Below are 13327 nucleotides of genomic sequence, written 5' to 3' on the forward strand. Positions count from 1 at the left end.
GTCAGTTGATCATTATAGTGTCGGAAGCCTGGAGCCAATAGAAGGAATGGTGTGTTCGCCACAATATATTGAGGTTCTACGAAAGAGAGTTATTCCAGAGCTGGAAAAGAGGTATCCTGACGGGACTGGGATATTGCAGCAGGACCTAGCCCCCTGTCACACATCAAAATAAATTCATGACAGAGCAGCAAATACAGGTACTTGATTAGCCAGGGAATTCCCTAGACGTAAATGAGAATTTGTGGGCTATATGCAAAAGTCGTCTCTGTGCTGTAGATTGTATGACTATGCAGAAGCTCATTCTGGCACTGATTCAAGTGTGCTACAGGGATCTGAAAATCAACAGTGACTGTTCGAAACTAATAGATTCCATGCCAAACTGTGTTCAAATGCTGCTTAAAAATAGCGGTCATATCTGTTACTAATTTACGTATATGTGAGTTTTGTACAATAAACTACTAATTCATTGTTTGTTTCAATTAATGTGCACAAGGGTGAACTGTTTCACTAAAGGACTTTCAGCTTTGTCCACTCATTTACCAAAGACGTGCTTGTCATTCACAACGGCGGCGCTTGTCAGACGAGTCAACAACAGCACTTGTCATTCTCAACGGCTCCGTGCACACAAAATTAACTCTTACAAAATATGTTACGTATTGTATTGAGCTGCCTCCTGGCTGCATGCAAGCCATGCGTGATCAGTCATGTCAAAGGAGCCGCTGACCCCGAGTGAAACATTGCAAATTGCATTTTAATTTCATCACTTACAGTTCAAATTCATTTAGAGAAATTGTTTTAAAAAATAATGTTTATTTTCGCTACTTGTCGGCATTTTCTTTTTTCTTTGACTAACTACTTAGTGCTTAGGGCTCTACTACACATGCATTTCAGCATGCGATTTTAGTTTTCCATTTCTGCAAAAACATGCCCAGAGCACACACACTATGAATTCCACGAGCTGCATTTTTTTCTTCACTTTACGACAATTGCTAAAGTTAATGTGGGGGCTGAACTAAATTTGGGGGCTCTGGGAGGATCTTTGCACCCTGGTGATGCATATGCTAAGGATGGCCTTGGTAGCATGGAATAATTTTAACATACATCCCACCCACCTCCATGGCTATATGGCACTGTTTTCAGTGGCCTATTTCATATTTGATGTTTAGAATATTTTCAGGTACATTTGCCAAGACTGCTTATGAAAGTCTTAAGTTTTAAGACAATCCAATGCTGTAATAGCAATCGCTCTGACTGTAAACTGTGCCACCTAACAGCCTTTAAATATACATATGCAGATATTATGCAGATCCACTGTCTTTCCTGCCCCCTTTTTGGCCATGCATGAAGTGGCCACAAAATCCACCCCATCCTATGCGAACCCATAAAACTATGCAAAGGAGGGGGGGAAATATATCTGAAAGACCATCTCCATTCCTGATGACCTCCTCAGGTGCTAGGATATGCAGAGTAGAGCTTCTTGGTAGTTCTATCACCCTCAGAGTGCAAGGAATGGAGGTCCAGGGCAGGGTCCCTAAATTATGGAACTCCCCCTCCACAGAGGTGCATCTAGCATCTTCACTGTACAGGTGATGCTTAAGTTGCACTTCTTTAACCCACCCCACCCCACACTTTGACAGGTAAAGTATTTTGCATTGTAGGACCCACCTCTTTAGTTGAATTTGGTGTTCCGTTCCATTTGCAATGGCTTTATATGTCTTATAATTGTAATGGGTTTATCACTTTTTATAATTATATATTATATTGTTGTAGCCCACCCTGGAAATTTATGGTGGGCAAGAAATCTAATAAAATAAATAAATACATTGAGACTATAGTCCCACTCAGAGTAGGTTCATTGAAATTAATGAGCATAACTAAGGCCCCATCTGCACTATATATTAAAAGCAGTATCATACCACTTTAAACAGCCATGGCTTCCCCCAAAGAATCCTGGGAACTGTAGCTTGTTAAGGGGGCTAAGAGCTGTTTTACTTCCCTGAGTAAAACTTAATTGGAGGCAATCCATGACTCCAGAGTCTGCACATGTTTGGGGTCACCAAACTGAAATGGGAATTGCTTAACTTAACCACCCCAAAAAATAAGCTGTCACGCCCATTGGCATTTTGAATTCAGTGTCACCCTGCTTCTTGATCCAGTAAACCCACAAAGTCCATAAGCGAAAACTACTTACGAAAAGGCGAAAGCCACCAGAGCCCCACTGACCACAATAAAATCCAGGATGTTCCAGAGGTCACGAAAATAGGCACCAGGATGAAGTATCAGGCCCAAGTCAATCATCTTCAGAGAAGAAACCAAAGCAGAGCAGAGCAGAGCATGAGATATTCAAGGGTACAACAGATTGCGTGTGGCATGCAGAGACGGATAGAAAATAGACACTGGCAGATATGGGGGATGGCCTTCCAGATCTTGCTGGACTACAACTTCCATAATCCTTGACCACTATCCATGAGGGCTGTTGGCTGATGGGAATTGGAGTCTAGAGGGCCACAAGTTCTCCATCCCTGGACTAGAGAGTCACAAGCAAGAGGTGCAATAAAATGAGCGGACTGCTCATTCTCATAAAAACATAAAAAGAGCCCTGCAGCTGGATCAGGCCAAGAGCCCATCTTATCCAGCATCATTTGCTCACAGTGACCAACAACTAGGTGCTCACAAGCAAGACATGAGAGCAACAGCTCTCTGCCCACCTGTGATTCTCTGCAACTGGTATTTAGACACACTGAACGTGGGAGAAAGTGGCCATCATGGCTAGCAGTCATTGTTGCATTATCCCACATTGCATTTCAGTCTCCGCCCGCCCCCCCAGACAATCAAGTCCATGTCCAGAGACCACTGGCCATTTATTTTGTACAAAGGCTATTACTTACAAACAATACAAATCTGTTAGGAGTATTAGCATATATGAGGAGTGGGGAACTTTTTTTCAGCCTAGGGTGCCATTCCCTTTCTGGGTGGGGCCAGAAGCAAAAGTGGGCTGTGCAACACGTGTTAATTTTACCATGGTGCAGCAGGTTAGTTTCTACACACACTCACACACCCTTCTCTGTGCTCTGTAAGGACAAGCAAGTGGTACCATCAGTTCAAGGGCACATTTCATCCAGGCAAAACCACTTCAGCACTATGCATAGCAGGGCCAGTGATAAGTGTGGCTGAGGATCAAATGGAAAGATTTGGAGGGCTGCACCTGGCCCCACAGCCTGAGGTTCCTGGGAAGATTATCATAACTTAAGGGCAGTTTCATATGAAGGGAAGCTGTTTTTCAGATATTCCAGAGCTCAAACAATTTAGGGATGTGTAGGAAAGCAACCAGCACCTTGCATAGGGCCTAGAAACGAGCCAGAAGCCAGTGCAGTTGAACTAAGGCCAGAGTAACATAGAGAGCATCTAAGCTGTTGCATTTCTGCACCAGCTTCCAAGCACTGCAGCAGTTTCACCTCCTTCAAGTCCAAATCGACCCTCAAGTGACCCTTTCATCAGCAAAGGAGCACCCCCAAAGTACCACCAAAAGCATTGGTGGGTCTGACAGCTGCTTAAACCCCAGAGAAATTTTGCTGAAAATGACTTCTGGTGAAGGCTTATAGTGAGGAGCACAAAAAAGGGGTGCCATGCCATTCCAAAAAGAGCATGAGGGTGGTCTAAATACAGAATCAGCAGTCTTCTTGACTGCTGCATTAGCCATGCAGCTCCCCTCCCGCAAAGGCCCAGCTGGCTTCCTGTTCCTCTGTGCAGACAGATCATAAGAGTACTGGAGAGATATTCTTACCTTTATCACCATCTCAAATGTAAAGACACCTGTAAATATGTAATCCAGGTACTTGAGAGCCTAAAATCAGAATGGGAAGTTTGATGTTAAAAGAAGGAGGCAGTGAAAATGTTATTAGATGAGAACATGTCATGCTTCTAAAGAGGTAGAACATTTTATTACTAGGATTCCAAGGCTTTAAAGGGTTCCCCCACTTCCTCCTAGAGTACTCAGAGAGTGATAGGATTTGCCTAGGCTAGAACTAGAAATCCTGAGCTCTCTGCACATGTGCCCCAGGTGGTGAGCCAGGCTGGAGGATGTCCCTACACCAGGGATGGGAAAACTTTGGTGCTGCAGATATTGCTGAACCATAATTCCCATCAACCTCCAGCAACATGGCCAATAGCCATGGCTGATGGGAGTTGCAGGGGCATGGTGCCTGTGGAAATATGCAGAAAATATGTGGGAGATTGTAAGGTTATTTCCTATAAACATCCACCCCACCTACTCGGAATGGCAAGTTTAGCAGCAACCTTGCGGAAATTTCATAAGATGCTATTCCTTACCTCGTTCCTTGGTGACTCAGCTTGGACGGGGTCTTCCGCTGCCAGGGCAATACTGCTGAGGGCTATGACGATGAGGATGACCATTTCAAAGTAACGCATGTTCACAATGTAATGGCACAGGCGCCGGATTCTGTAAGGGCCAGACCATTTATGTATACGTATTTTAAGAGCACAACAAAGAACTGGTTTTGCCACATGTGACATCTATATTTATTTTCATTTTCATTTACTTATTTGATTTCTTACCTGCCCTTCAACATAAAGTCCCCATGTGGGCTACAATTATTGTTTTAAATAGAAACACAATGCTAAAATCAATTAAAACAAATCACAGTCAAAAGAATAGGATGGAACCTAAATATTCATATCTCTGTGTAAGCAGGCTTGTGCTTGGCATTGCTCAGGAATTTCAAGGAACCAAAATATCTATGCAGTTTTGAAATTAATCGGTGGAAATCTGTGCAGTTTTCAATGGTTCAGTCTGCCATATTGATTCAGAATGGCACTCAACTGCAGCCAAACATAGTGTGTCCTAATGCATACTGAGTGTCTATCCAAAATATATAGTAGATATCCAAGGAGCCAAAGGTCAGAGTCAAAAGGGGCGGCAGCCCAAAAGAGGCAATCCATGATTTTGACACAGTCCAGTTTACCTGGTGAAAAAAAATAGAGAACCCTCACCCAATGGCTGGGTACAATGCCATGATGACCATAAATCTGTCACTGGCTTATTGGGCTGTATACAACTAAGGGCTCATCCAAACTTTCTTTTGTGCTGCATTTTCCAAGCACAGGTTTGTGCTTTAAAGCTCTGTGTCCAAACCCTTTTTCACTCCTGTGTTTTCCCTGGGAAAACGCAGGTTTTGCCACTGAATTGGAGCAAATGGCAATCTGCTGAAAACCTGGTTGCCATTTGTAAAATGTGGGTTTTCCCAAGGAAAGTGCCAAGATAAAAAACAAACAAACCTGCTTGGACACAGAGCTTTAGAGCCCAGTCCTGTGCCTAGAAACGCAGCACAGAAGAAAGTCTGGATAAGCCCTCTGTTTTACACAGAGTAGATCCATTGGGCTCAATAGCTCTAAGTTCTTCACGTGTATTGCTTTCAATGGGTCTACTTTGAGTAGGACTAACATTGACTGCAACCCTTTAAAAACAGTTTAGACATACAATGCAGAAAAGCAGCTGTGAGGACTTACGGGTTTGTAGGACTTAAGATGAACATGGAGCTATATGGCAGGATAGGTTTTGGTCCCTTCTCTGTAAAGTCATCATCCACATCCATGTCTTTCTTCTCTTCTGTTTTAGTTTCAAATTCAATGTTGTTCACTGCAGTTGACAAACACATTGACAACAAAGCATCAAAATGGGGGCTTCCTAATTACTGAAACTAGAAGCTATCTGGACACTGAGTCAGAAGCTGCAGGACATCAGACAGGGAGCTAAAGATAGGGAGACCACTGTGCCTGAAGCTCTTAGAAAGGAACCACAAGAGGAACATATCAGAGCACCAGAACCTGTAGGTCCAGAGCCAGGACCCTCACAGAAAAGTTTCCCTGAGGAACCACACACACCACCAGTCTGGTGTGGTGGCACATAGAATCATAGAATCATAGAGTTGGAAGAGACCACAAGGGCCATCGAGTCCAACCCCCTGCCAAGCAGGAAACACCATCAGAGCACTCCTGACATATGGTTGTCAAGCCTCTGCTTAAAGACCTCCAGAGAAGGAGACTCCACCACACTCCTTGGCAGCAAATTCCACTGTCGAACAGCTCTTACTGTCAGGAAGTTCTTCCTAATGTTTAGGTGGAATCTTCTTTCTTGTAGTTTGAATCCATTGCTCCGTGTCCGCTTCTCTGGAGCAGCAGAAAACAACCTTTCTCCCTCCTCTATGTGACATCCTTTTATATATTTGAACATGGCTATCATATCACCCCTTAACCTCCTCTTCTCTAGACTAAACATGCCCAGCTCCCTTAGCCGTTCCTCATAAGGCATCGTTTCCAGGCCTTTGACCATCAAGAGGGAGGTTGTGAAACAAAGGAGGAGTGGCCATCTTCATGCCAGAAGGTAGGTCCTTCTGAAGTTCTCTTCCTAAGGACTGGGGCCAAAATAGTAGTAGTAGTAGTAGTAGTAGTAGTAGTAGTAATAATAATTTATTTGTACCCCAGCCACTCTGTGCGGCTTCCACAAAGACAAAAAATACAAAAGAGGTAGTCTGGAGACACAGACTTAAAAGGCCTCAGTCTGCTCCCAAGCTTTGTGGGAGCAAGTTGCTCACTCAGAGCTGTACATGGTCTTGCAACTCTTGACCAGCCTTGCCTCTGGTTTCTCTAAGGGATCTGACACTGGACTAGAACATGACAGTAAAGCAGCCTTTCCCAACTTAGGGCCCTTCCAGCTGGTGAGCACAGATGGGGAACCAGTGGCCTTCCAGATCTGGCTGTACTACATCTACTGTCACTCCTGACCATTGGCCATGCTGGCTGGAACTGAGGAAAGTAGGAATCCATCAACACCTGGAACACACCAAGCTGGGAAAGGATGTTGTAATGATGTGGCTAGTTAACTCTCTGATTTTAGCCAGTTAATTGGTTGTAGAGAAATCCTAACCAGGTCTACTCAGAATCCCTCCTACAGAATACTGACAATCTGGAGGTGGTGACAGCTTCATTGGAGACAGCTGGTTCAGAACCTGAGTGGTGTCCCTCTGCCCCCAGAACTCAGAGTCCTAACCCATCTCAGAAAGAACCATATGGAACATAGTTCAGTACTAGAGCATCTATAGTAGCAAGGATGCAGGGAACATTTAGGACTCCAGATGTTGCTGAACTACAACTCCATCAGTCAATGGCCAATGCAATGGAGGAAAAGACCAGTGTCCGAGATCTTAGAAAACCACTGCCAGTTTGAGTAGATAAAACTGAGCTGAACATTTATTTCATTTTATATTCTGCCCTTCTCCCTGAAGGAGCCCAGGGTGAAAAAAACAGCAGTGTGTGTGTATATTAAAACATTCTCCAACCAGTGGTTGGCAGAATGTTGGCAGAAACAGTATATTTCAGCCATCAAATGCCTCAGTAAACAGGCATGTTTTTTAAATCCTCCCAAAATTTACCCTCTGTACCTATCCCCTGGTCCTGCAAAGGGTGCAACGCTGCTGGTGGCAGGACCATCAAAGCCTTGCCTGCTGATTATAGAATTTTAGGTACTTGGGTCCCAGGCCATTCTGAACTTTGAATGCTAATACTTAACCTTGAACTGGACCGATCAGCTCACTGGCAGCCAGTGAAACACTTTCAGAAACAGTGACACACCACCCATCTGGCTACCCCACTTACCAGCCCAGCTGCTGCATTCTGCATTAGCTGCAGCATCTGCATCATCTTCAGGGGAAGCCCCACATACAGCACATTACCATAGTCAGGTATGTCCAGACCATAGTCCAGGGAGGTCATCAAAGCATGAACAATGGATGGAATAATAGTCTGTTGGAGTAACTCACTTGGTATGATGGCGGCTTCCCCAGGAGGTGCCGTGACAGTGACAGGAATGTTCACAGTTGCAGATTTGTCCAGAGATGGCTGACCCATGCGAGTGACGTTCTTCTGATTGTCAGCATCTTCTGGCTGTTCAAGCACTCTCTGCAGACAAGTGCTAGGCAAGGTGTGCAGAGGGGCAACAGTCACACTCCCACTTGCCTCTGTGTCACACTGACCTTCCCTGAGATTACAAGAACAGAGACAACAACAAAAACATCACTGTGAGTCAGGTCTTTGGGGCTGAAGCCCTTCCATCGCTTCTTCAGGCCAGGATCTACCAGTTGACTTCCTGGATGATTTGCAGGAGGTCAGAAAACTCCTTATACTTCTTTGCATCAACAAAAAGCTTATAAAAATCCTACCCTGAACTGTATGTGGAGATGTAGTTCTACTACCCAGGGAGGTAAGTAGGTAACTTTCCCTCTAAGCTGTCTTTCCCCCTAAGCTGTCATTCTGCATCTGGATCCGTGTCCCTCCCCACCCTATTTTGTATCTGGCTGTACCGTTCTGCAGGACCTGCTGCTCAGGATGCCTAGAGGCTCTTGGGGTATATTTTAGGGGGATTTTTAGAGTCAAGATTTAATTATGGAGAAACTTAGCTTTGCTGTTATCAGTATTGATTTTTTTGGATGTTAATTGTGAGATCTTCTTATAACCTATGAGGGGATTGCTTAATTGTGTACTTACTTCAGCTGTTTTTATTTATTGCTTATGACTGCTTGTGGATTTTTTTTTTATTGTGTAAATCTGTCCATGTTGTAAGCCACCTTGAATATGGTTTAACTATGGAAAGGTGGCATACAAACACATGACAATGATGATCCAGTGTGAATATAATGATGGTAACCCAGTGTGGTGTAATGATTAGTGTTGGACTAAGATGTAGACTAGGATGTGTTGGACTAGGATGTCCCATCACCTGCTAGCAAATAGAAGGGGAAGAAATGGAGGCAGTGAGAGATTTTACTTTCTTGGGCTCCATGATCACTGCAGATGGTGACAGCAGCCACGAAATCAAAAGACGCCTGCTCCTTGGGAGAAAGGCAATGGCAAACCTAGACAGCATCTTAAAAAGCAGAGACATCACCTTGCCAACAAAGGTCTGTATAGTACAAGCTATGGTTTTCCCAGTAGTGATGTATGGAAGTGAGAGCTGGACCATAAAGAAGGCTGATCGCCGAAGAATTGATGCTTTTGAATTATGGTGCTGGAGGAAACTCTTGAGAGTCCCATGGACTGCAAGAAGATCAAACCTATCCATTCTTAAGGAAATCAGCCCTGAGTGCTCACTGGAAGGACAGATCCTGAAGCTGAGGCTCCAATACTTTGGTCACCTCATGAGAAGAGAAGACTCCCTGGGAAAGACTCTGATGTTGGAAAAGATGGAGGGCATAAGGAGAAGGGGGCGACAGAGGACGAGATGGTTGGATAGTGTTCTCAAAGCTACCAGCATGAGTTTGACAAAACTGTGAGAGACAGTGGAAGACAGAAGTGCCTGGCGTGCTCTGGTCCATGGGGTCACGAAGAGTCAGACACGACTAAACGACTAAACAACAAGAAGGATGTGGAAGGCCACGGTTCAAATTCCCATTTGATTACCTTGAGCCAGTTCCTGTGGGGATTAAATGAGGAGGGGGAGAATCATGAACAAAGCTTGAGATCTTTTGGAGGGAAGAGGTGGTTTAATAAACAACAAATTGTGGTGATTGGTACCAGAACTCATTTGTTCTGCAAAACATAGAATGAAAGGAAAATTAAATCCTGCAACCGAAGAGTCTTTCTGTGGCTGCTTTAGGTGTAACAGGCTCCTGAGAAGAAGTTATTTGATTGAAGAACCCAGCTTGAGAGCACACAGAGAAACACCATCGCCACCATACCCCTTTCTCACTATATTGTGAACTGTGAATCAATGATAGCAGAGACTTCTGATTTCTCAAGTCATGTTAAGCAGAGGGTTTGTTGTCGTGCAAGATTCCCAGGCTTGATTCACGTTATGCATTTACGTGCCTTTGGACAGCTTCAAACAGTATGAAGAACAGAGCTGCCAGATTGTTGACAGAGGCTGGCTGTCATGAGCTTATTCAATCTGCTTTGCTGTTTCCTACGTTGTTTCCAGGCATGACCTGGACTGGCCTGAAACATTTTTTTCCCCTTCCCGAAGTGAAGGGCAGAGAATGTTTTTTCATCCTGGAGGCTATGTTCCTTTCTGGACAACCATCAGGGTCATAGACAAAAGTAGGTGGTTTCTACAACATACTCAGAAACCTCTCGTCTATCCTCCATCCAGGCAAGCAAGAGTCATTCTTAAACTCTGAGAAGGGGCATATTCCAGCCAGGGGGAGAAACACCCAATGAAGGTATGGAGTAGGATGAGTGAGGAAGGACATGTGACCTGGACCTGGGTCACCAGGTCCAGATACAGAGGCCCAGAGGGCTGATGTTCCCCATCTCTTGGCATGATGGATCCCTCCACACCTGCACACATTCTCCAGATAGAATCCTATTGGACAGACAGGCAAGCCTGGCTTCAGGTAATGGGGTAGCATCCTCATCTGCATGTAAGGGCAGCAGATAAGGACGGAGGAGGAACCTGCCCTACTCAGATTCCAAAGCAGACTAACCTGAGTTTGCCTGCCTAGCAGATTTGGGGGCTACTTTGTCTACCTGTCATTCATTTGACACCATAAAGGTAAAGCCACAGCAGTGAAGGGGGCTGTTTCTTTGCAGTGGGGATTACATTTTGCTATTTAGAGTTTTTGTGGTGCTGGTGTTTTTATAAGACTTTGCTAAGTTTACAACTGCAGCTATTATCCCTTCCCCTAGCGTGGAATATTGGGTTGGTGATGGTTCAGAAACCATCAGAAACCCCAGAAAGTCAATACTGGCCTTGTGCCCACTGGGACTGGGAGGGTTGAAGCTGGGGAGGGCAGCAGTAGGTGGCACCAGACCTAATGACAGGAGAAGTCAACTAATTCTGGTTTTCCCCCATCTCCTCTTCACTGTTGAGTTCTTCCTGAGCAAATCTGAGTCAAAGGAGGAGGGAGCTGACGGGCAGTGCCACTCCCTATATTGGCTGTAAGTAAGAAAGCAGGCAAGTGGGGGCTGGCTGAGGGCAAACTCAGCTTGGTGGAGCAGTGCGCTAGTGCTCAAATGAACCAGTCGCCACTGATCCAGAGACATAGAAAATATTCACTAGGAATAGGCTTTTGCTAAGGAAGTCTAAGTTCACAGCCCCAGAATGCCAAGCGAAGGGGTGCCAAAACTGGCCCCAGGGACATCAGGGCAACCACACAGTCATCGTCTGGCAAAGTGCAGAAAAGGCTTTCTCAAGTCCTGCTGATTAATTGGCTGTGGCATGTAAATTGCTCTCAAGTGTATTATTATAGCTCAGGAACTGTTCCAAAAATCCAAAAATCTTTAAAAACAAGACCCCGCAAGGAGACTCCAGCAGCCAAAATCTATACCAGCCCTGCTCGTCCCTATGCAAGCAGCTAACAGCAACCCTGGGGGAGCCATTTATTCCTAATCAGAGTTTGTACCTTGCAGCAATATCATTACATTGCAGTCCCTGCATGCGTTCCAACCCCTTTCCTCCAGAGCTAAGCTTTTCCTCCAAAGCTGAGCTGGCACCTTGGCCATGAAGCAATTCTCCCAAGTTATCATAAATGCTGGGGAAATCAGAAGTGTGTGCTGGGAGATCTGCAGCGATCATTAAGCCTCTGATTGGAGCCACTTTATTCATTTATTGCATTTATATCCCACCATTTTTCTCCAAAGAGGTTAACATAGCTTTCCCCCCTCCTCAGTAAACCTCTACAACAACCTGTGTTAGGCTGAGAGGTAGTGTCTGGCAGAAGACCTCACCCAGATATCTTCATAGCTGAGTGGGGATTTGAACCATGTACAACACATTGAGATCATTGGAGTCAAAAAAGTGGGATGAAAATGCAATGAATGAATGTGCAGGGCTGGAAAACCTCTTCCCAGTGGTCCAAACGTGGCCTCCACCCTCTGTCTCTCTCTTTCTCTTTCCTCTGAGACTTGCCCCTGTCCATCAGCTCTTCCCTCTTCTCTTCTCAAAGCACTGGTCTGGCTGTAGTGCATGCTTGAACTGTGGTAGTGGATGGAGGATAGCCCCACCTCTGGGGAAAAGCAATTGCCTACAATTGGTGGTGGCTGGGTCTGGCAGGGAGACCAAGAGTAAGAGTCAAAGCTGAAGAACTGCAGGGCCTCCCACTGATTGATTGTAATTAAGAAAGCAGTCATGTGAGGATTGGCTGAGGGCAGACCAAGTGTGGTGTGCTACAGCCTTTGTCCCCAAACTGACCAACTCCCACTGGCTCTTAGGTAGAAACAGGTTCTGACTTTTAGCCTTATTGTTTGGTTGCAATTATATGAAGGATTACAAAGGTTATTGTTTAGTCTGTTAATTTGGATGTATAAAGACAATGTAGGAAAGGAAACAAGGAATATAGCAGACTTATTTACCTCTCTAATAGTTAGCCTCTAATGGTTACCTTTTGGCCACAGAGGCAACCTGCCATCATTGGAGCCGACTAAGAATGTTGTTAAATACTTAAATAAAAATGTAAGCAACATGGAACAGGAAGGCTTTATCCAGTATGTTCTATTCATAGCAGACCCACTGAAGTTAATAGACCTAAGTTAGTCAAATCCATTATTTCCAATGTCTACATCTTTGGGACTGGGAACTGCCACCCTGTTTACACTCTTGCCTCTATCCTGCTTGCAAGAGTTGGCAAGGAGTACCATTTGTTTGTTTGTTTGTTTGTTTGTTTGTTTGTTTGTTTGTTTAACATCCCACATTTTCTTTAAGGAACTCAAGAATTTCCTCCCCTCTCCTCATTTCATCCTCACAGCAACCCTGTGAGGTCAGATAGGTTGAAAGCAGCTGACAGGCCTAAGTTCACCCATTGAGCTTCATGACCAAGTGGGGATTTGAAATATACTTTCTGTGGGATGTGAAACACAGAGCAGTCAAATACAACATTCCTAGAGAGGGATGTTTGTCCAGCCAGTAGATAAACTTCCTGTTTCATCCTGGGCTGGGACAAACTTCCTCTACATGTGACCAGAGGTGGGCATGACCTTACCTGTGCAGGTAACAAAATAGCACAGGGCAGGCAGCCATTTCTCTCTCTGACTCCATTCCTTGAAGAAGCAACATCTCCTTAGCCTGAGATGCTTTCTTGGCCTCCAGCCAAGAGAGGACAAAAGAACTATCTCCTTATGATTCCAAGTGTGTATACAGGCATTTTATAACCTAGGTCTGCCTTCTGGGATCCATCTGTGAACAGAATGTGTGAGTAAACTATTTTATACTTTTTATACAAGACTGTGTCCTGTCTATTCTTTTTAGGAGGGAATAAATGGGAATTACCAGGAAACCTATTTTAGAAGCTTATGCAAGCCTGGCAACAAGTTATCCGCTGTG

General features: G+C 44.7%; 2 protein-coding genes across 14 annotated transcripts in view; one reads left to right on the forward strand and one right to left on the reverse strand.

The window, feature by feature from the left end:
* The window catches only part of SLC31A2 (solute carrier family 31 member 2), a 766698-nt gene that overhangs the window by 361944 nt on the left and 391427 nt on the right, over positions 1–13327 (forward strand). The gene's annotated exons all lie outside the window — the stretch shown is intronic.
* CACNA1B (calcium voltage-gated channel subunit alpha1 B) overlaps positions 1–13327 on the reverse strand; it is a 331532-nt gene that overhangs the window by 81426 nt on the left and 236779 nt on the right. For all 13 annotated transcript variants that reach the window (XM_081896241.1, XM_081896248.1, XM_081896247.1 and 10 more), the window contains 5 exons: positions 7836–8053; positions 5527–5656; positions 4330–4459; positions 3785–3844; positions 2192–2298 (listed from right to left, as the gene is read on the reverse strand). In XM_081896241.1, the coding sequence (XP_081752367.1) occupies positions 2192–2298; positions 3785–3844; positions 4330–4459; positions 5527–5656; positions 7836–8053 (645 nt within the window). The remainder of the gene's footprint in view (positions 1–2191; positions 2299–3784; positions 3845–4329; positions 4460–5526; positions 5657–7835; positions 8054–13327) is intronic.

Source organism: Podarcis melisellensis (genome assembly GCF_964234715.1).
Source record: "Podarcis melisellensis genome assembly, chromosome: Z".
NCBI classification, from domain to species: Eukaryota; Metazoa; Chordata; class Lepidosauria; order Squamata; family Lacertidae; genus Podarcis; species Podarcis melisellensis.